We start from the raw sequence: 20972 nt of genomic DNA, 5'->3' as shown, positions 1-20972 counted from the left end.
ACCTTTGCTGATTATTCCTACCAAAATTTTGCATCTCACACTTATCAGTATTAAATTTCATCTGCCAACTTTCAGCCCACTCTTCTAACAGGCCAATATCTCACTGCAAACTTTCAAAACCCTCTTCACTGCCCACAACACCACCAATCTTAGTATCATCTGCATACTTACTAATCCAATTTTACCACCCTAACATCCAGATCATTAATATATGACAAACAACAATGGACCCCAGTACCCATCCCTGAGGCACTCCATTTGTCACCAGTATTCATTTTGACAACAATTTTCCACCACTACTCTCTGGCATCTCCCAACCAACCATTGTTGAATCCCTTTCACTACTTCAACATTAATACCTAATAATTGAATCTTCTGAACCAACATTTGATATCATCTTGTCAAAGTCCTTACCCAAGTCCATGTAGACACATCCACAGCCTTCCCCTCCTCAACCTTCTTAGAACATTCTCGAAAAACTCTAAGATTTATTGAACGATCTACCGTGACAAAACCATATTGACAACTCCTTATCATCCAAATAATTGCATATACAATCTCTAAGAACACTCTCCATTAATATACCTACTACCAACACCAGGCTCACAAGCTTATAATTACCAAGTTTACTTTTAGAACCTTTTTTTAAACAGTGGAACAACAAGAGCTACCCTCCAATCCTTCGGCAACTCCCCCGTGGCTAATAATATTTAAAATATTTCTATTGAAGCCCCCATTATTTGTATACTTACCTCCCTCAAGGTCCTAGGGAATATCTTGTCAGGAGCCTGAGATTTATTCACGTTTATTCTCTTTAACCAGGACAACTTCTTCATTAATCTATATTTTACAAGACCTCACTACTAATTTTCCTTATTTCACTTGACTCAATATTCATTTCCTTCATGAATACAGAAGGAAAAAAAAATAATTTAAAATTTCCCTGCCTTAGTACCATTTTAAATGATTTAAAATAGGACTAAGTCAAAATACTGAGAGCAACTGAGAGAAGCCAGACTACAAAAACAACTGTTGCTTGTAGAATTAAACAAGAAAGTTTGCAGATATTGGGGTCTACTGCAAGGCATCCAAGTGCTGGAGAAACTCAGCAGATGACACAGCATCCAAAGGAAGTCAAAGGCATTTCATGTTTTGGGCCTGAGCCCTTCATCAGGAAGGTGGACAAACAGGTAAACACCTGAATAAAAAGATGAGGTTGTGGGGAGGAGGAGTAGGATCAGGAGTACGAGTTAACTGGCAAGAAGTCAATGGTTGATACAGGCAAGAGTAGGAGAAAGTTGACAAGTGAAAGAAGGATAGCTCTCTGATAGAAAATAGGGAAGGGGAGAAAGAGATGGGAGGGAGGGAGATGTGTGGGGGGTGTGTGCGCGCTCCTGGGGTTTACATAACTTGAAGGCATTGTTCTTGACTCAATAACAGATATGACCTTGAGGTCAAAGAGCAGCTGCTGAAGTCAAATTGTGGGCTTTTATGAGCATCACCCTTTGGTGAATTGGACGAGTCGGGCAGGTAAGGTATTTTGTTCTCGCCAGCTTCCTGTCTTTAAGGGAAAAGTCAAAAATGAATGAGGGTTATAAGGAACATTTCATTTTGATCCACAAGTTAATGATAATAGAAATTGGATGAGCACAAGTGAATCACATCTTGAGATATGGTACATTTTGGTATCATTGGAACAATTTATGGAGATGATGGGACTGGTACAAAAACAGCTTGCTCCTTAATCTGACTGAAAAGTTTAACACTATTTTTGGGAAAGTTTAAGCAGGGCGAAAGGGGCTCAGAGTATTTGTTCAAATGGAGAAGTATAATCATCTCAAGGAGAAAAAATTTGTGTCCAGCAGGCAAAACAAATGAGTGCAAGACAAAGAAATTCAAAACTAAAATTATATTTTATTGCAAGGAGAACAATTAGTTAAATAGATGCGCTCAAAGCTTTAACATGGGGTTCTATAACATCATTGCCAATACTGATACATTTGATGGTCATGCAGAACTGACAAAATCAATATACCAGAATTCAGAATGTTCAGGAGACAGAGTGGAAGTAAAAGGGCAGGAGGTATTATACCAGTTCAAAGATTGTATTACTACAATATTGAGGGAATATATTCCAGAAGGTTCCTGAAACAATTAGAAAATAGGGTGTAGTCATTTTGCTAAGATGTATTCTTCTTTCTTTCTTCTTTGGCTTGGCTTCGTGGACGAAGATTTATGGAGGGGTAATGTGCACGTCAGCTGCAGGATCGTTTGTGGCTGACAAGTCCGATGCGGGACAGGCAGACACTGTTGCTGCGGTTGCAAGGGAAAATTGGTTGGTTGGGGTTGGGTGTTGGGTTTTTCCTCCTTTGTCAGTATGTATTCTTCTTCTTTCTTTCTTTCTTTGGCTTGGCTTCGCGGACGAAGATTTATGGAGGGGGTAAAAGTCCACGTCAGCTGCAGGCTCGTTTGTGGCTGACAAGTCCGATGCGGGACAGGCAGACACGGTTGCAGCGGCTGCAGGGGAAAATTGGTTGGTTGGGGTTGGGTGTTGGGTTTTTCCTCCTTTGCCTTTTGTCAGTGAGGTGGGCTCTGCGGTCTTCTTCAAAGGAGGTTGCTGCCCGCCAAACTGTGAGGCGCCAAGATGCACGGTTTGAGGCGATATCAGCCCACTGGCGGTGGTCAATGTGGCAGGCACCAAGAGATTTCTTTAGGCAGTCCTTGTACCTTTTCTTTGGTGCACCTCTGTCATGGTGGCCAGTGGAGAGCTCGCCATATAACACGATCTTGGGAAGGCGATGGTCCTCCATTCTGGAGACGTGACCCACCCAGCGCAGCTGGATCTTCAGCAGCGTGGACTCGATGCTGTCGACCTCTGCCATCTCGAGTACTTCGACGTTAGGGATGAAAGCGCTCCAATGAATGTTGAGGATGGAGCGGAGACAACGCTGCTGGTGGAAGTGTTCTAGGAGCCGTAGGTGATGCTGGTAGAGGACCCATGATTCGGAGCCGAACAGGAGTGTGGGTATGACAACGGCTCTGTATACGCTTATCTTTGTGAGGTTTTTCAGTTGGTTGTTTTTCCAGACTCTTTTGTGTAGTCTTCCAAAGGCGCTATTTGCCTTGGCGAGTCTGTTGTATTGCTGACCTCATAAATGGCATACATCAAAGAAATGTAATAACAATAGGGTCATCATGCTGTGGTATGGAGATGGTAGTGTTAAAAGCTCAGAAGGCTTTTTTTAGTGTCAGAGAGCTTTTTGACACAATTTGCAAGACTAACAAGGGGAATTTTCGAGATAAAGGCAAGAATAATTACAACTCCATATATTTTAAAAGTGGAAAAGAATAGGATTAGACCAATACTAAAAGTCACAAAATGGTGTTTGGGTGTGGTTGGGGAAGGAGAGAATGTTGGAAGGCCAATTTAATAAATACAATGGGAAGAGAAGACAAGAATAGATTAAGAGTATTTCTTTGCACAGATAAATAAGAGTTAAAATGCTAGTACTAGCTAAAATGTTTAAATCTTTACTGCACACAATATTAACTTCCTCCTGACAGAGGTCAATGTATCATGATCCAGCAGAAAAGCATACGTGCACAATTTACAATGGAAAGTGTATTAAGCATGATTCAAAGTTTTTTTTGGCAAGATACTAATGCTCTTAGAAAATGCAAACAATCCCATGGCAAAAAAAAAACCCATAAAATGTTTGCCCACATTTACATGATTTCAATACAAAAGTTGGGCATCCTTTAACTGAAGGATTCGACTTTATTTCCGAACAATATCTCAGTCTTGATTTGAATTATTACGCTTCATTTAAAGTAAAACCATTCTCAGTATTCAACTACGAAACAACATCCAAGCAACAAAATAAAAGGGGAAAAAAAGCATAAGGTCTTCCTTTAAAATTACACAGCAAAACTGTGTAAATACTGCAGGCCCTTTACAGGTGTTAGGAATTAAAGTACCTTTAAAGAAATTGCTCGAAACAAAAATTGAGAACAAAGAACATTTATTACTACAACAATGCAAAGTTGGGTGCTTCCCCTTACCCTGGGAATACACACATACACTGGGGCTCACCCAACTTTTATACAGTCAATTTCAGTATCAGAGTGCCCTCCCCCTTACATTCTTCTGCCCCCTGGATGGGTTTGGCATAGGCAATCCTTCCTGCCTACGTGCAGTTTCAGTACACTTGGAGGACCAGGGGGTATCCTGTGGGTGCCCCATCATGTCATTGTCCTTATTCACACCTTCCTGATTCTCTGGGCTACAGTCTCTTAATATGCAGAGTTGACTCATTCTATCTAGGGTTGGCTAATTTCATATGTATAAATCTGTGTATGGTTAGCTAATTAGAAATGTATGACTTGGTACTTCTGTCCAGGGCTAGGAGACCCTTATCTGATCCAGACTACCTCAACTTCCTACATTCTATTGTACCTTACCATTCCTTATCTTAGTCCTATGGTCTTGTCACAAAGACCAGAAGATTCTTATGTTAATCGTGCTGACTCTGCTTTCCTGCATCCTAAGCCCCAAGCTTATCCTATTTGAACTGGTTACAGCCATTTTACTGATGAACTTTAGTTTCTTCCATGTTCATAATTTTAGATCAATTTTCCCATCTCTCACACAGGGATCCTGCGTTGAGACTTCCTGTTCCAACAAGCAACAAGTCGTTGTCTTATCGATGTTACCCCGGTCGCTCTCCCACTCACCGCCCGACTCACCTCAGCAGAATTTCCAAAGAGCTGTCGTGCTTATCCAGCGGCCGGCCCACGGCATTTTTCCGCAGCTTGTTCAACTCCTCTGCCGCCTTCACGTACTCAGCCTGAGTATCCCCACTCGGGTAAGTATTGAGGATGAACTTCGAGAGCGGTTTCGCTAAATCCACCTCGGTGGTCTTCTTCAACGGCACAGACACGAAAGTAGTCGCCATCGCGGCCTACCAGGAAGCAGTGAACGCGGCCCCACCACTCCTGACGTCATCTGCAACGTGACAACGTCATCACGCTCACTCGGGTGGCAACGTCCCGTCGGTCGCGTTCATTGCAGAGAAGGGAGGACGAGTTGCGGTGGAAGGGTCTGTTCTGTCTGTCGGCCACAGACGTGCGCTTTGTTCTTTCCAATCCCTGTTTCAGGGATAAGCTGAGCGACGCGAAACGTGGTTTATTTCACCTTTCACAGATGTTGCCCGATCTCTCGAGGACTTCCTGGCTCTAGTTCCACTTTCGCAGCTGCGGGTTTTGTTTGGACTTTCGGGAAGTTGGTGCACTGAGTGTGTCACGGGTGGTCTTAAAAACATGAAAAGTATTATTTAAAAAATCCTTCCACTTGAGAAAGAACTTGGACCTTTCTCTCACAAGTTGGTTGTTCATGGCAAATGGATTCACTCCAGAGAATGTTAAGGAATGCTTTTGAAAAAGCAAATGTGAGGAAACTTGCAATCCGATTATAGGATGAAACAAGAAACTGCAGACACTGTATTGTAGTAAATCTACAAATAGTGCTGGAGAAATTCAGCAGGTCCTGCAGCGTCCATTGGTAGCCAAAGATACTGCATATGACCAACATTTCGGGCCTGCTGAGTTTCCACAGAACTTTTGTGTATTTACGAGATTATAGGTTGTTAAGAAATGTAAATGGGGACAGGGAGGTCCTTAGGCTTGTGTCCACAACTCCATGACAAGGACAGTGGATATACTGCTGAAGGAAAGACTATGTAAGACGCTTGCTTTTACTGGCTGACACAAAAAAATGCAAGAACCGAGAAGCACAACATTGAGGGCCAAAGGGCCTGTAGTGTGCTTCAGTGTTCTATGTTCTAACTGCAGAAAATATTAATTGTACCACAGCTCTATTCACTAGATTACAGGAAGGATATCAGAACACCGTAGACAGTGCTTAACAAATGTATGAGGATCTTGCAGAGTTGGTGAATTTTAATGAGATATGGTTGGAATGGAACTAAAATTGCAAAACGATCTGACGAGGTCAAAAAATTTCAAGAAACCTGGTCAAAATAAACAAGAATGATGCATGCATCTCAAATTGGCAGATTCTGCCACATCAAACTTCTGCAGTCATCCAGGCTCCTGCTTCTGCGTTTTGGAAGGTCATTTGTACTCCCAATTAACTGCTCCTTGAGCTTGCATTCTGTTTATAATTCCAGTTTTCAGACTAACCTGTTATTGTAAAAGACTGTTACTAAAGGGAATATAAGGGGAACTTCTTCATCCAGAGAATGGTGAGTGAGGAATGAACTGCCATGTGAAATGGAGAATGTGAGATCAGTTTCATGAAGAAAGCATGTCGGTGCCTCTACTTCCTCAGGAATTTGTGGAGATTTGGTATGACATCAGAAACCTTGCCAAATTTCTATAGATGTGTGGAGAACACAGTGTGCTGATCACCCTCATCACAGCCAGGTGGGGGCACCAATACCTTTTAAGTGGAAAGCCCTGCAAAAGGTATGGATACAACCCAGGACATCACTGGCAAAACTCTCCCCACCATTGAGAACATCTGCAAGGAATGCTGCCGTCAGAGCAGCAATCATCAAGGATCCACATTACTCAGCACATGCTCTGTTCTCGATGCTATCTTTAAGAAAGAGATATAGATCCCACAAGTCTCATGCCATCAGATTTAGGAACAGCTGCTACCCCTCCACCATCTGACTCCTCAACAACAAACTCAATCAGGAACTCATTTATGGAATCTTACTTTTGAACTTTATTGATTTTTTTTCTATCTTTCTGCATTGCACAGTCAGTTTGTTTGCATTTCTTTATTTGTTTACATGGATATGTGGAGTACAGTTTTTAGGCACCACTAGTAAGTGGTAATTCTGCCTCACCTGTACGAAAAAGAATCTCAGAGTTGTATTTATTGTCCTCTGGCAATAAATCTGATGTCAACATTGAAGAAAAAATTGAATAGAGACATGGATGCAGATCAATGGGGCGAGGCAGAATAATAGTGCAAGTGAATTGCTACTTTATTTGGAAAGTGTCCTTGCAAGAAGAGGAAAATAAATAGGTGAATGAACAGACTAGATGGCCAGAAGACCCTGTTTCTGTTCTATGGTTCCATGAATTGTATAGATGGGTAGAATTATAACATGAAAAAATACCTTTGGCCAGTTAATGGTTCAAGCTCAGATAGTCAACTTGATTGATATGGGCAAGTTGGTATACAAGGAAGGTATGACTTAAGTGTTGCAATTTTATTTTCTCTTTGTCCCTTTTGTGTCCACATCCTTCCTGGTGGTTTGGCAAAAGTTTCAATACAACTCTCGACAGAAGAGAGGGGATGGCCTTGCTTTATGACATATTTGATCAGGAAGGTTTATAGTTTCCATAATTAATTTGGACTTCAAACCCTATTTCATGACCATCATGTCTACACAAAATATGTGCATCAATTTGTCTGACAGAGTCTTTGATCTGAAACATTAACTCTTGTTCTCTTCTCACAGACACAGCTTGGTCTGCTCAGAATTTCAAATATTTTCTGTTTTTATTTTGTCTTTCATGTCACTGGGTTCTCTAATGTAGAACTCAACAAATGAAGACTGAAGGCACCTAAGAAGATTATTGAGATTAGATTAATCTTTGTGTGTTAATCATATTCATGGTAAGGTTGTGCGACATGCCCAGCAACCTAGACTACATGAAAAGTGCAAAAGGAAAAATTGGCCCAAAATCATGCCAGGTTAAAAAATAAACATTTTCATACAAGGTGAAAGAGTGTGTTATTTGTTATAAGCCCAGAAGACCTCAAAACCCAGCAGCAATAGAAATTCACCAAGACAATTGGTTACTTAGACAAAAGTTGTTTTTAATTATTTTTAAATATGAAAACAGAATCACACTTTAACTTATCAATATTAACTAACCTAACTTAACCCCCTTCTAATTCTAAGTGCACGTGTATGTAATGTGTATATGTTCAAGAAAGTTCTTTGCTTTAATAGTCCAGTTACTCACTTCCCCAAGTTCACCGGTATTAGGCAATTCTTAAACTCTGCACATAATTTAACATTTATGAATTTTCACCAGGTTCTGGTGCTTAACGATAAATGGTTACCACTAAGGAAGGTTCTTGTTGGTTCAGAGAGAGATCTTTTGCCTGTTGGACGCACACAAACTGATTTCCTCCAATCAGTCACTTCAGTGTCTTGCCAAAGAAACTTGCCCCATCATGGGTTTTCCAATTGATATCCTATTTCTTCCAGGTCATCAGAGTACCTCTTGTTTCCCTTATTGTGGGAGAAACACTCTAGCCAGCCATTTTCTCTTGCAAGGACTACAAGGGTTTTCAACAGGCTGAACTCAGAATTCACAGCCTATCTTCAAAATGGGGGCTGCCACGTTGTAGCCTCAACTGCTACTGTAGAACTGACCTCTCTCTGTGAGAAGAAACCAGAACCCCCTGCAAGGTTCCAAACCCAATCCTTCAAAGATCTTATCAGCCTCTGCCTGTACATTGTTCCATTTGTAACTTGTTCTGAAAATCCTTCCAAAGCAGTTCCATTGTCTTTCGCAAACCCATTAGTGCCTGAATGCCAAGCTTCAGCAAAGCTCTTGCATTTTAAATGAGATGTGAAATGTAAGTATCTGTTTGTGAAGTGACCGACACTGAACCCCCCACAATCTATCTCTTTTTAAAGCTGTTTATATATAATATAAAATATAATATAACCTGTAACATACTTCAAGTAGAATAATTCAAAATTTAGTCTTTCAGGTTGCCCCAGGGCGGTTGCAATGTAAGATTTTGCCTCTCAAGTTGCATTCGGCGGCAGTGCAGAAGGTCATAGGCAGAAAGATCAAGGTGAATATTGAAGTGAGAGAGAAACTGAAATTCAGGGTCATGGGTCATGAAAACACGGGTTTTCTATAAATCGTCCCCCCTTCTACCCAATCTGGATCTGATAGAGGACATAAAATAAACGGAATTTAGTACACCAGACTGGAAGAAGGGCAAGTCAAATTCGACTTCATCCAGAAGGCGTCCCTGCAATGAGAGATTGCAACCATCTCTGTGGTTGCAGGGAAGAGTGCGGGTGGAAGAACCGACCAGGAGCCTCGTGGGGTGTATTCCAGTCGAAATGTTGAGCTGTGCACAGCTTTAGCTTGAGCAAAGAACCCTCTCCGAAATTTCCTTCCTGTGTCCAGTTTCACGTCTCGGGCCGCAAACTTGTGGCGAGATGAGCGCATGCGCCAACTATTGCCCGGTCCCTGACAGCGTCTGCAGAAGTGGATCGTTTTCTTTCTGATGTTGGTTCCACATTAAAATCATTGATCACTAGCAAATTAAATATCAGTGAATAACATAATGAAAAGTATTTTTTTTAAATTTGTTGTACCAGAGGAAAAGCTCACTTTCCACTTTATTTTTCATTGTCACCATGAGGACGCGCACATGAAGTCCAGCTGCGCGCATGCGCGCTGCCAACGTTGATGGTTGCGGAGAAGGGGGGGTGGGGCTTGTCATTGACTGGAGCGACGTGATCTGTGGTTTATTTATAATCTGTTTTGAGGGCGAATTACGGAGTCGAAGGGAGGAAACAGTAAAAAGGGAACTGGAGCAGCCATAGATAAGGAGGTGCTGCTGTGGGTAAACTGGAAGGAACGGGAGGATTGCAAAGTGTGGCCTGAGTCCAGGCCTGGTGGAGAAACGCACGCAAGCCCGTCCGCCCTTCTCTTTAAAGTGCGTCTCGAAGTAGAGGCAGGTGGTGCAACTTCTGTCAGTCTCTGTCCCGCTTGATTCACTCTGGCAGGCATGGAGACCGAGTATGGCTTGGAATACTTCTCGGAGCAGGTGGCGCAGAAGGATGTCAGTCGGCGGCTGCAGGTCGGCCAGGAATTAATTGATTACCTGAGGGACCCAAGGAGGTCGAGCGACGTGGATCACGATCACAAACGGACGCTGGACAGCATCGTGGATGAGCTCACGGGCTGGGTAAACTCGAGCAACTTCAGGGTAAGAAGAGATGGAGCCGTCAAGGGTCCACATCTCCCATTCCCAGTAGTTATCCCCCCACCCCCCTCCCTTAAGAAGTAAGTTGTTGTGAACCACGTCTTTTTTTGTGTTGTGTTGCGCTGGGTGTAACCTCTTCTGGGAGTTGTGTTTGTGGGAATAGTTGCCTGCAAGACTGTATTTAGACAAGATGTGAAATTTGTGGAAGTTGAAAACACAAGTAAGACCCTGAAAACTCGTCAAGAACGTTGGGAGTAAACCAGATTCATTTGGGTGCATGAACAGTTTAAAAGTTCAGTGTTTAATCAAATTATTATAGTTAGAGATCTGGTTTAATGAGGTGGGATTATTTTTATTAATTTTTATTTCATTATCTTTCGACTTGTGCAAATAGTCCAAGATTTTCTTTGCCTTTTCAAAACGCTATATCTGGGCTAATCGAGTTTTTCAGAGTAGGAACTCATGTCTTCTATCGTCTCCGATATTATTGTTTTTTTTTTGGTCAGGAAACAACAAATATTTTTGCCCTGCAGTGTTATTGTTGGAGAATTTATCACCTTCCCAACGCAGTCGACCCAAATTGTGACCGGTTATCGTATGGCTGCAACGTCTTTCAAATTATAACGAAGGTTCTTTTCATTTCCATCGCTAGAAAATGTTAGTTTGTGGACCCTTGAAAGATTGTTTTCCTTGATGGAGTCAACGTTCGTTGCCGATCAAAATAGATAGTACAATATGATTTGAAATTTGGTGCATGGCCAATCGTATCATTGAGGTGCCGAAAGTGTTGATGGAAAATGATACCTTGGAGATCAAATTTAGAACCGTGATCAGCTAAACTTGAGATGTAGAATCCAGCTGAGGATCTTAAAGCTTGCCTTGGAATTCTGTTTTGGGTTTTACAGAAATCAATTATGTTTGTTGACAAATTTAATTTTGAAAATATTAAAACATTGTTATGTTTCTTTGAAGTAATAAAGAAACGTTAGTTTTTTTTTAATGTTAACAATGTTTTATGAACAACTCCCGACCTGGTGGTGCAGCCTTTTTTTTGTATCTAAACCAAGGTGTTGCATTCATCTCTGACTCCTAGTAGTTAAAGTGTCACGAGCACTCTCACCACTTCCCTTTTCCTTAAGATGTTCAATCTTGGAACATTATTACAATTTAAAGTTAAACACCTACATAAACAAAATGTCAGCAGCACAATCTTGAAGTGTGCAGTTCTTTTTCTTTTAGAGATTTGGCCTGTCAGGTGCTTTGATAACGCCTGTGGATCTTTTCAAACCAAGTGGATGTGTTGGCTTTGCTGGTCCACTACTGCCTAGCACTAGAGGTGTTTCCTCTGTTGCTGTGCAGGCTGGATATTCTGCATTTGTCTGTTCTTGTAGTGTCACTTGCATTTTCAATGCCTTTTCAGTATTTGACCATCCTCTGTTCTTGGATTGACTTCCTCTACAACAGTGGCCTTGTCCCAGATGTTGGATCTCTGAGCCTCACTATGTCATGCTGTACCAGTGTCCATAAGCTTCTAGCTGACTTGCCATAGTTTGCTTTTTGTTTCTTTTGCAGCCGCTTTTGTTTCTGTTTGACATGTCTGTTCTTGTTTGGGTCTGCAGTGTAGGATAGTGTTGTGCGCAATCTGTGTCATCATGAGTTCAGTGGATGATATTCCATGTTCAAGTGGTGAAGCTCAGTAACTTAACGGAGCTAAATAAGGATCTGAGCCACTATATTGTGCTTTCTTGAGCACGTGTTAAACTCTGTGTAGTCTCTCTGCTTCACTGTGTGACTTCAAGTCCTCTGCACCCTCAGTCAAATATCAAAAATCATACTCTTCTGCAGAGTTCTAGAATTCGCTCCAACTTTAGCATGGTCCATTGTCACTCCAGACAATTTGAGGAATTCCATGTTTTGCAAAGATCAATATATTTTTGATCACACAAGCAGCAGACATGTTAGGAAGCAGCATCATTTCAGTAACCAGAAGTAATTCTTTCCATCTCAGTGGAACAGATCTGTCCCAACTTTCTGCCATGGTTCCACTTTGTTATGATCATGGATACCTTTGACCACTTTGCATGATGTTTCAGACAGAAATCACAGCTTGAAATTTTTTTTTCTTTAGTATCATTATTTTTTTAATATAGTTTTTGTTATTTTTCACACGGTGAACTATATCAACCAAAATATGTACAAATGTATCATTAAATTTACACAGTCATCTTTTCTTCCCTTTTTCCCCCCATTCCCTCCCTCTCCTCTACCCACCCCCCTCCAATACCCATAAATATTCAACATATACAATAAAACCATAAATCAATATTTTCACACAAAGAAAAATGTGTCCTCCATTTATTACACACTTAATCTAGTCATTTTTTCTTTCATTTTCATTCTCATTTTGGGGGATGGAGGTCGTAGGCAAGCTCTCTCTGATATGTTCCATGTATGGTTCCCAAATTTGTTCAAACATTGTGACTTTATTTTTTAAATTATATGTTATTTTTTACAATGGAATACATTTATTCATTTCCATGTACCATTGCTGTATACTCATGCTCTCCTCCATTTTCCAAGTTGACATTATACATTTTTTTGCTATCGCTAAGGCTATCATAATGAGGTTTTTTTGTACTTTATCCAATTTGAGGCCTAATTCTCTACTTCTTATGTAACTTAAAAGAATTATCTCTGGTAATTTCAGTATGTTATTTTTTGTAATTTTATTTAGTATCTGATTTAATTCTTCCAAAAACGTATTTACTTTTGTACATGCCCAAGTTGCATGTAATGTTGTTCCCATTTCCTTCTTAAAGCGTAAACATCTATCTGATAATATTGAATCCTTTTTTTTAATTTTTGAGGAGTTATATATACCCTGTGTAACCAATTATACTGTATCATGCATAACCTTGTGTTTATTGTATTCTTCATAGTTTCAGAACATAACTTTTCCCATACTTCATTTTTTATCTTTATATTTAGATTCTTTTCCCACTTCTATGTACGTTAGTTATAAATCCTTTGATTATCATTGTGTCTGTAATCACGTATTCAAAGCTACTTCCTTCAGGTAATTTCAAGCTGTTTCCCAATTTATCCTTTAAATAAGCTTTCAATTGATGATATGCAAATATTGTACCATATTTGTACTTTCAACTGTTTCAACTGTTCAAATGTTAATAAATTATTTCCCAAAAAACAGTTTTCTATTCTTTTGATTCCTTTTCTCTCCCATTCTCTAAAGGAAAGGTTGTCTATTGTAAAAGGGATTGGCGGATTTTACATGAATAGTAATTTTGGTATTTGGTAATTCGTGTTTTTCCTTTCTAAGTGGATCTTCTTCCATGTATTAAGTAAATGATGCAGTACTGGTGAGTTTTTATATTGCACCAGCTTTTCATCCTACTTATAAAGTATATTTTCTGGTACCTTTTCCCTTATTTTATCTAGTTCTATCTTAGTCCAGTCTGGTTTTTCCCTTGTCTGGTAAAAATCTGATAAATACCTCAATTGTGCGGCTCTATAATAATTTCTAAAATTTGGTAACTGTAAACTACCTTGATTATACTTCTGTTAATTTATCTAATGCTACCTTTGGATTCCTCCCTTTCCACAAGAATTTCCTTATTCTCTTTAGTTCCTTAAAGAATTTTTCTGTTAAGGGAATTGGTAATATTTGAAATAAGTATTGTATCCTTGGGAAGACATTCATTTTAATGCAGTTTACCCTCCCTATCAACGTTAGTGGTAATTCTTTCCATTGTTCTAAGTCTTCCTGTAATTTCTTTATTAGTGGCTGATGATTTAGTTTGTACAAGTGGCTAAAGTTATTATCTAACCTGATCCCTAGGTATCGGATTGTTTGAGCTTGCCATTTGAATGGTGATTCTTTTTTAAATTCTGTATAGTCTGCGTTACTCATTGGCATCACTTCACTTTTATTTGCATTGATCTTTTACCCCGATATTTCTCCATATTCCTTCAATCTCTTATGTAATTCTTTTACTGATACCTCTGGTTCTTTTAGATATACTATGATGTCATCTGCAAATAAGCTGATTTTATACTTCTTCTCCTTCATTTTTATCCCTTTTATTTCAGTTTATATTCTTATCAGTTCTGCCAATGGTTCTATTGCTAAGGCGAACAATGAGGGGGATAGTGGACATCCCTGTCTAGTTGACCTACTTAATTTAAAGTGACTCGATACATATCCAGTTACTGTTACCTTTGCCAATGGTCCATTATACAATGCTTTAATCCAATTTATATATTTTTCTGGTAGTTTGAATTTCTGTTATACTTTAAATAAGTAATTCCACTCTACTCTGTCAAAGGCTTTTTCTGCGTCTAGAGCAACAGCCACTGTTGGTTTCTTATTTCCTTGAACTGCGTGAATAGATTAATAAGTTTGCAGACATTGTCCGCTGTTGGTCTTTTAATAAATCCAGTTTGATCTTGTTTTACTATTTTAGGTACACAATCGGCCAATCTGTTTGCTAATAATTTTGCTATTATCTTATAGTCTGAATTAAGTAGAGATATTGGTCTATATGATGCTGTTGTTAGTGGATCCTTCCCCGTCTTTGGTATTACTGTATTATTGCTGTCTTACTTGAATCTGGCATGTTTTGTGTTTCTTCTATCTGGTTCATTACTTCCAGGAGAGGAGGAATTATTAACTCTTTAAATGTTTTATAAAATTCTTTTTGAAATCCATCCTATCCTGGTGTTTTATTGTTCGGCAGCTTTTTTATTGTATTGTGTACTTCCTCTATTTTAAATGGTTTTATTAGTTTGTTTTGTTCCTCTTCTTGCAATTTTGTCAGTTCAATTTTAGCTAAAAATTCCTCTATTTCATCATCTTTCTCCTCGTTCTCAGTTTGATACAATTGTTCATAAAATTTCTTAAAATTTTCATTAATCTCTCCTATCCTTTTTCCTTGATGCCAGTATCATTCTTTTAGCTTGTTCTGCTTTAAGTTGCCAGGCTAATATTTTGTATTTTTTTTCCTCCCAGTTTGTAATGCTTTTGCTTTGTTTGCATTATGTTCTTCTCCACCTTGTACCTTTGTAATGTTTTGTTTTTAATTTTTTTGTCCACCAATTCTATTCTTTTCGTTATATCATCCCTTTATACTAATTCATTTTCTGTACCTACTATCTCCCTTTCCAACTGCTCTATTTCCCTATTGTAATCCTTTTTCAACTTAGTTACATTACTTATTATCTGCCCTCCAATGAAGGCTTTTATTGCGTTCCACAATATAAATTTGTCTTTCACTGATCCTGTGTTTATTTCAAAATATGTTTTAATTTGGCATTCAATAAACTCCCTAAATTCCTGTCTTTTAAGTAGCATGGAGTTTAATCTCCATCTATATGTTCCTGGTGGGATGTCCTCCAGTTCTATTGCTCAATATAGGGGTGAATGATCTGAATATATAGCTTTATATTCAGTTTTCCTGACTCTCCCTTGAATATGGGCTGACAACAAAAACATCAATCCTTTAGTAAGTTTTGTGCCTACTCAAATAATATGAGTTGCCTCCTCCATATTTCCATAAGTTTCATTTCCTGCATTGATTTTAACCATAAATTTGGCTATTTTATTCTTTTTACTTGTCTTTTGTCCAGTTTTATCTAACATTGGGTCCAAATTAAGGTTAAAATCCACTTCTCTCAATATATTTTCTTGTGTGTCTGCAATCTTCAAAAAAAATATCATGCATAAACTTTTGATCCTCCTCATTAGGTGTGTATAAATTGAGCAAATTCCAAAGTTCTGAGTATATCTGACACTTTATCATTATATACCTCCCTGCCAGATCTATTATTTCCTCCTCTATTTTGATTGGTACATTTTTGTTAACTAGTATGGCTACACCTCTAGCTTTTGAATTATAGGATGCTGCCGTTACGTGGTCTACCTAGTCTCTCTTTAATTTGTTATGTTCCACTTCAGTTAGATGCTTTTCCTGCACAAATGCTATATCTATTTTTTTCCTTCTTCAATAAATTTAGTAGCATCTTCCTTTTAATTTGGTTATGTATTCCATTAATGTTTATAGTCATATAGTTCAGCGTGGCCATCTGATATCTTGCATACACCTCTTTTCCACCTCTTCGCCACCTCCATCCCCCTTTTCCCCATTTTCATCTCTCTTTGTTTTCTCTTATTACACTTAATGTACGACAACACATTTAAGACGTAAAGTACCCCAGCAGTTGCCACATCCACTAATAGCTTAACCCCAAAAGTCCCCCCCTTCTCTCTGAATTGCCCCGTGCTCCTTGCATGGCAACCACAACTCCCCTTTTCATTTGGGTTGCGATCTTGTTCGTAGCGTCAATTAATTTTGCAGTGACGGTTATTCCCCCTCCACCCAGCCCTGTCCAGAAAACACTTTTTTTTTAACACCTATAACAAAGCTCTCCCTTTTTTCCCCCTTACTCCCTTCCTTCCCTTCTCTTTTTCCTCTTTAGTTCTTTACATATACATTGTTTTTACATCTTTATATATACTTTATTGCCGTTTTTCATTCTCATTACATCTCTTCTCCTGTCCTGCAAACGTTCTGTGAATTCTTGCGCTTTCTCTGGATCCGAGAAAAGTCTGTTTTGCTCCCTGGGTATAAATATTTTAAGCACAGTTGGATGTCATGATATGAATTTGTAACCTTTTTTCCATAAAGTTGATTTCGCTGTATTAAATTCCTTCCTTCTCTTTAAGAGTTCAAAACTTATGTCTGGATAAAAAAAATATTTTTTGATCCTTGTATTCCAGTGGTTTATTATCTTCTCTAATTTTATTCCTTGCCCGTTCCAGTATATTTTCTCTTGTATATCTCAAAAATTCTTCTAAGGTGGATCTTGGTTTTTGATGTGCCTGTGGTTTCGGAGCTAATGCTTTGTGTGCCCTTTCTATTTCCATTTCTTCCTCCATTTCTGTCGTTCCCAGGACCTTCAGGATCCATCCTTTTATAAATTCCTTCATGTCTGTGCCTTTTTCACCCTCCGTCAGACCCACTATTTTTATGTTGTTTTGCCGACTATAATTTTCCAACATATCAATTTTCTGAGATAACAACTCTTGTGTCTCTTTAATTTTTTTTGTCACTTTCTTACAATTTTTCTTTTAAGTAATTCACTTCCATTTCTACAGCCGTTTCCCACTCTTCCACACTCTCTACTCTTTTCCCTATTTCTGTCATGACCAGTTCTAACCTTTGCATTTTATCTTCTGTTCTTTTCATTTTCCTTTTAATTGCATTAAACTCTAGTGATAACCATTTTTTTACTGATCTCATTTGTTCTTCAAAAAAGACTTTATCTATATTCTGTTCATCAGTTTTACATTTTACTTCTATGTCTGTATCTGTGTTTGTGTCCTCTCTTTGTGTCTGTGTCTCTTTTTTTCCTGATGAGCTGCTTGTATCTCTTTGTTGGGCCTCTTCTTGCTGGGCCTCTTGTTCCTGTTCCTCCCCTCTTGGGCTGCTCATCTATTGTGTTTCTTGACATTGGAGGTCTTGCTGATCTTCCTTTCGTCTCTCTTCCACGTCTGTTTTGTCGCACCCTCTTCTGCTTTCTTCCTTATCCTCCAGCTGAGAGCCCTGGTGTCTGGCGTCTCTCAGCTGCTTGGTCTGTGACAGCCTGCTCCTCTGCTGAGCCCCCCTCCCGCTGGTGTCCTCTTTCTCCTCTGATTGCGCACTTTTGTTTGGCTCCGAGCCATTTTTGTAGTGTACCGGCTGGTGGGTCGCGACTCTGTAGGGCAGGTACTGACCGCGAGGGTCGGGTGCTCCTCGTCACCGCAGCGTCCTGTTCCTTCCTGCATGTAAGGCCTTCTTCTTTTCCGGTGACTTTTTTACTTTTTTTTCCAGCTGTTCTTACTTTCTCCTTCTTGGAAGCCATCTTCTTTCTCTTCTCTGTATCTTTATCTTCTATTTCTTGTACTCTATTTCTGTTATGCTTTTCTTTTTCCTATCCTTTTTTTTCCTATTTTCCTGGAGAGGGCTGGTTTTCCCGACCGGCCACTACACCATCACGTGACTCCTCCACCACAGTTTGCAACCCCAAACTGCATCCTCTGCATCCCCAGTTAAACAGTAAAGCAGAGAAAGGAGTTCACAGAATTAAACATCTGCTCAGGAAAGCACAAGATAGTGGTTCAGATCCTTATTTAGTTCTGAGTTACTGAGCTTCACCACTTGAACATGGAATGCCATCCGCTGAACTCCTGATTAGAAAGATAATGCACAACACTTCACTAATCTGCAGACCCAAACAAGAACGGAGATGTCAAACGTAAACAAAAGCATCTGCAAAGGAGATGAAAAGCAAACTGACAAGTCAGCAAGAGGCTTAGGGCCACTGGTACAAATGTCAATGTCAGCATTTATCTCTGGCCAATAAACAGCAGCTTTGGCCTTCCTCTTGCATTTTTCCATTCCAAGGTGCCCCTCATGCCCCCTTTTCAGCAGCTCTTGTCACAGTGATTGAGGAATAATGATTCTGCCCTGCCTGAGTAGAAACCCATTGACAACAGTCAGCTCAGCTCTGATGTTGTAGTATGGCTGACATTCAACTCTAGGCCATCCTTCATTCAGATTCTTTATGATCTTCAATAGAAGTGTGTCCTTTTCTGTTTCAGCTGCTATCTGCTTGGATTTTATGTCAGATACAGGAAGAGATTCCGTGATCAGATTCATGTGGAGATTCGTAATCTGTCTCTGTGGAACTCTCATTGTGTGCTTCACTCTGTGACATTGCCCAGGACAACACATCAGCCAACACAAAAAGTTTCCCCGGTGTTCACACCAATTGAATCATCATCATTTTTGGATTCGTGGCAACATCTCACTGAGATTTTTCTTGGTTATGACTATGAATGGCTTGTGGTCTGTATCTGCTGTGAATGTTGGGAGACCATACGCATACATAACTGTGGAGTTTCTTGAGTCTGTAGACCAGACCTAAACACTCTTTCTCTATATGCACATATCCACATTCAGATGTGGTCATTGTCCTTGATGCATATGCAACTGACTCCAATCTTCTCCCACAGCCTGAAGTAGTACGACACCTATTCCATCTTTCGAGGCATCTGTAGATATTTTCGTCCTTCTGGATGGGTCAAGGAATGTTTAAAGCACCAGTTCTGTAGTCAGAATGGTCTTCAGTCATCCCAATTCTTCCTCATGGTTGGCTGTCCTCTTGAATTCACATTTGTCATGTAACAACTTCCTCAGGTACATTGTTTTTGAAGACCAGTTTAGAATGAATTTACCAATGAAGTTGATAATTACCAGCACTCTCAATGTGCCTTTTTTGTCGGTGGGTCTGTGCATCTCTAGAATTGGTTTCACTTTGCTCTTATCTGGCTCCCCACCTGCCCCTGATAGCTCATCTCCCAGAAAGGTGATTTTTCTTTACATCAAGCTGACATTTTGTTCTGTTTAGCTTTAATCCATTCTTCTGGATGCGTTGTCGTACTTTGATAATGTGAAAAGTAGCCAAAGTGCTGTTTCTGCAGAATGTAATGAGCAGTGTTAATAATGGCTGCCCAGAAAAAGCAGATGCGAGATGTGGGAGAGAAGGGGTGGGAGATGTCGGCTAGAATACAAAGGCAGGTCAGTTCCTGCAAAGAGATTGCAGACAAGGCCAACTTGATTTTTTAAAAATTGTGAAAGAATGGGAACATGTGACAAAGCATCATACTAAATGAGGATGAGAATAAATAAGGGTAGGAGGTAGTGAAATAAGGGTAGTGGGAGAAGTAAACAAGCTTAGGCTTTCAGATGAGAGGAACAGCTTTTGATAGGTTAAACTAAGATAGCAATTACTCAGTTAACTAACCAATTTAACAGAGGAGTGGTTATTAACACAAAGAAATGTATAAAAAAGGTTGTTGAGTATCACTGTGTGCACCTTTCTGGAGGACACCTGCTCTTGCAAGAACTTTGAATAAAAAGGTTATATCACTTCACCTATTGACTCTGCAAAATCATTTAATCAGTGAGCTGTGTTTCTCACAATTATCCTTTCGTTGTTTTGTTCCTGTGTGAATCCCCATATGATCATGCCATCCATGTACATGTGTTCTCATTTATACCTTCTATGATGTACTCTATTGACCTGTGGAACACTTCAGGAGCTGAGGAAATTCCAAAAGGCATTCTCAGACAGGAGCATCGGCCAATCAGTGTACTGAATGTACAGTATTTTGTGCTATCTTCATGCAGCTTTAATTGCCAGAAGCCCTGGAATGCATCCAATTTAGTAAAAAGCTTTGCACCAGCCATCTCGCTTATAATTTAAACCCTTGTTGGATTCCGATAATGTTCCTCCTTTATATTGGCATTCAAGTATTTTGGGTCCATGTTCTTCTTGACACTGGCCATTGAATTCACACATTCTCCACTTGAACATGGAATGTGCCTTCACTTTATGACCCCTTGTGATGTCATCTGGTTGAGTTTCTGCTTGATTTTTTTGTATCGAACCGCGTATGGTGCCGTGTTCATCTCTGACTCCCTCTTGTGGTCAGGGGTATCACTAGCACTCTATAACAACTAACATTACAGCAGAAATATCCAATATTTTAAAGCCTCAGTCACCAATAGCAATTTTAGTTTAACTTTGCCATCATGTTTAGCACAAACATTGGCCAAGGAACCTGTTCCTGTGCTGCATTGTCAAATTGACTAGTCTTAAATTTGCTTTGTTTTCACCATCTTGTTTTTCAGTTGTATCAAGTGTGCAGTGTTGAAATTTTTAATGATAACTAATGATGAGCTCATTGCAAAAAAGATAATGTTTGTATTCACATAATTTTGGTGTACAGTATGATTTGTAGCCCACCATAATGTAATCTGGAGATATTATTCACTTGTGACTTGAGCTGTAAAATTCCTGGAGAGCATGAACAACATACATCTCTTCTGTTTTTTTGACTAATTGTTTC

General features: G+C 39.5%; 2 protein-coding genes across 27 annotated transcripts in view; one reads left to right on the top strand and one right to left on the bottom strand.

The window, feature by feature from the left end:
* pdcd6ip (programmed cell death 6 interacting protein) overlaps positions 1–5018 on the bottom strand; it is a 103520-nt gene extending 98502 nt beyond the window's left edge. For all 4 annotated transcript variants that reach the window (XM_069920747.1, XM_069920749.1, XM_069920748.1 and 1 more), the window contains exon 1: positions 4747–5018. In XM_069920747.1, coding sequence (XP_069776848.1) covers positions 4747–4955 — 209 coding nt within the window. In that variant the 5' untranslated portion in view covers positions 4956–5018. The remainder of the gene's footprint in view (positions 1–4746) is intronic.
* A 4454-nt stretch (positions 5019–9472) lies between these two features.
* Positions 9473–20972, top strand: part of LOC138755198 (CLIP-associating protein 2-like) — a 378019-nt gene continuing 366519 nt past the window's right edge. For 22 of the 23 annotated variants that reach the window (XM_069920727.1, XM_069920718.1, XM_069920728.1 and 19 more), the window contains exon 1: positions 9473–10006. In XM_069920727.1, the coding sequence (XP_069776828.1) occupies positions 9806–10006 (201 nt within the window). In that variant the 5' untranslated portion in view covers positions 9473–9805. The remainder of the gene's footprint in view (positions 10007–20972) is intronic. The other variant, XM_069920722.1, reaches the window with a different exon arrangement.

This window comes from Narcine bancroftii, chromosome 2 (assembly GCF_036971445.1).
Source record: "Narcine bancroftii isolate sNarBan1 chromosome 2, sNarBan1.hap1, whole genome shotgun sequence".
Lineage (NCBI taxonomy): Eukaryota > Metazoa > Chordata > Chondrichthyes > Torpediniformes > Narcinidae > Narcine > Narcine bancroftii.
The sequence above is the reverse complement of the archived record's forward strand: the minus strand, read 5'-3'. Positions and strand labels throughout refer to the sequence as shown.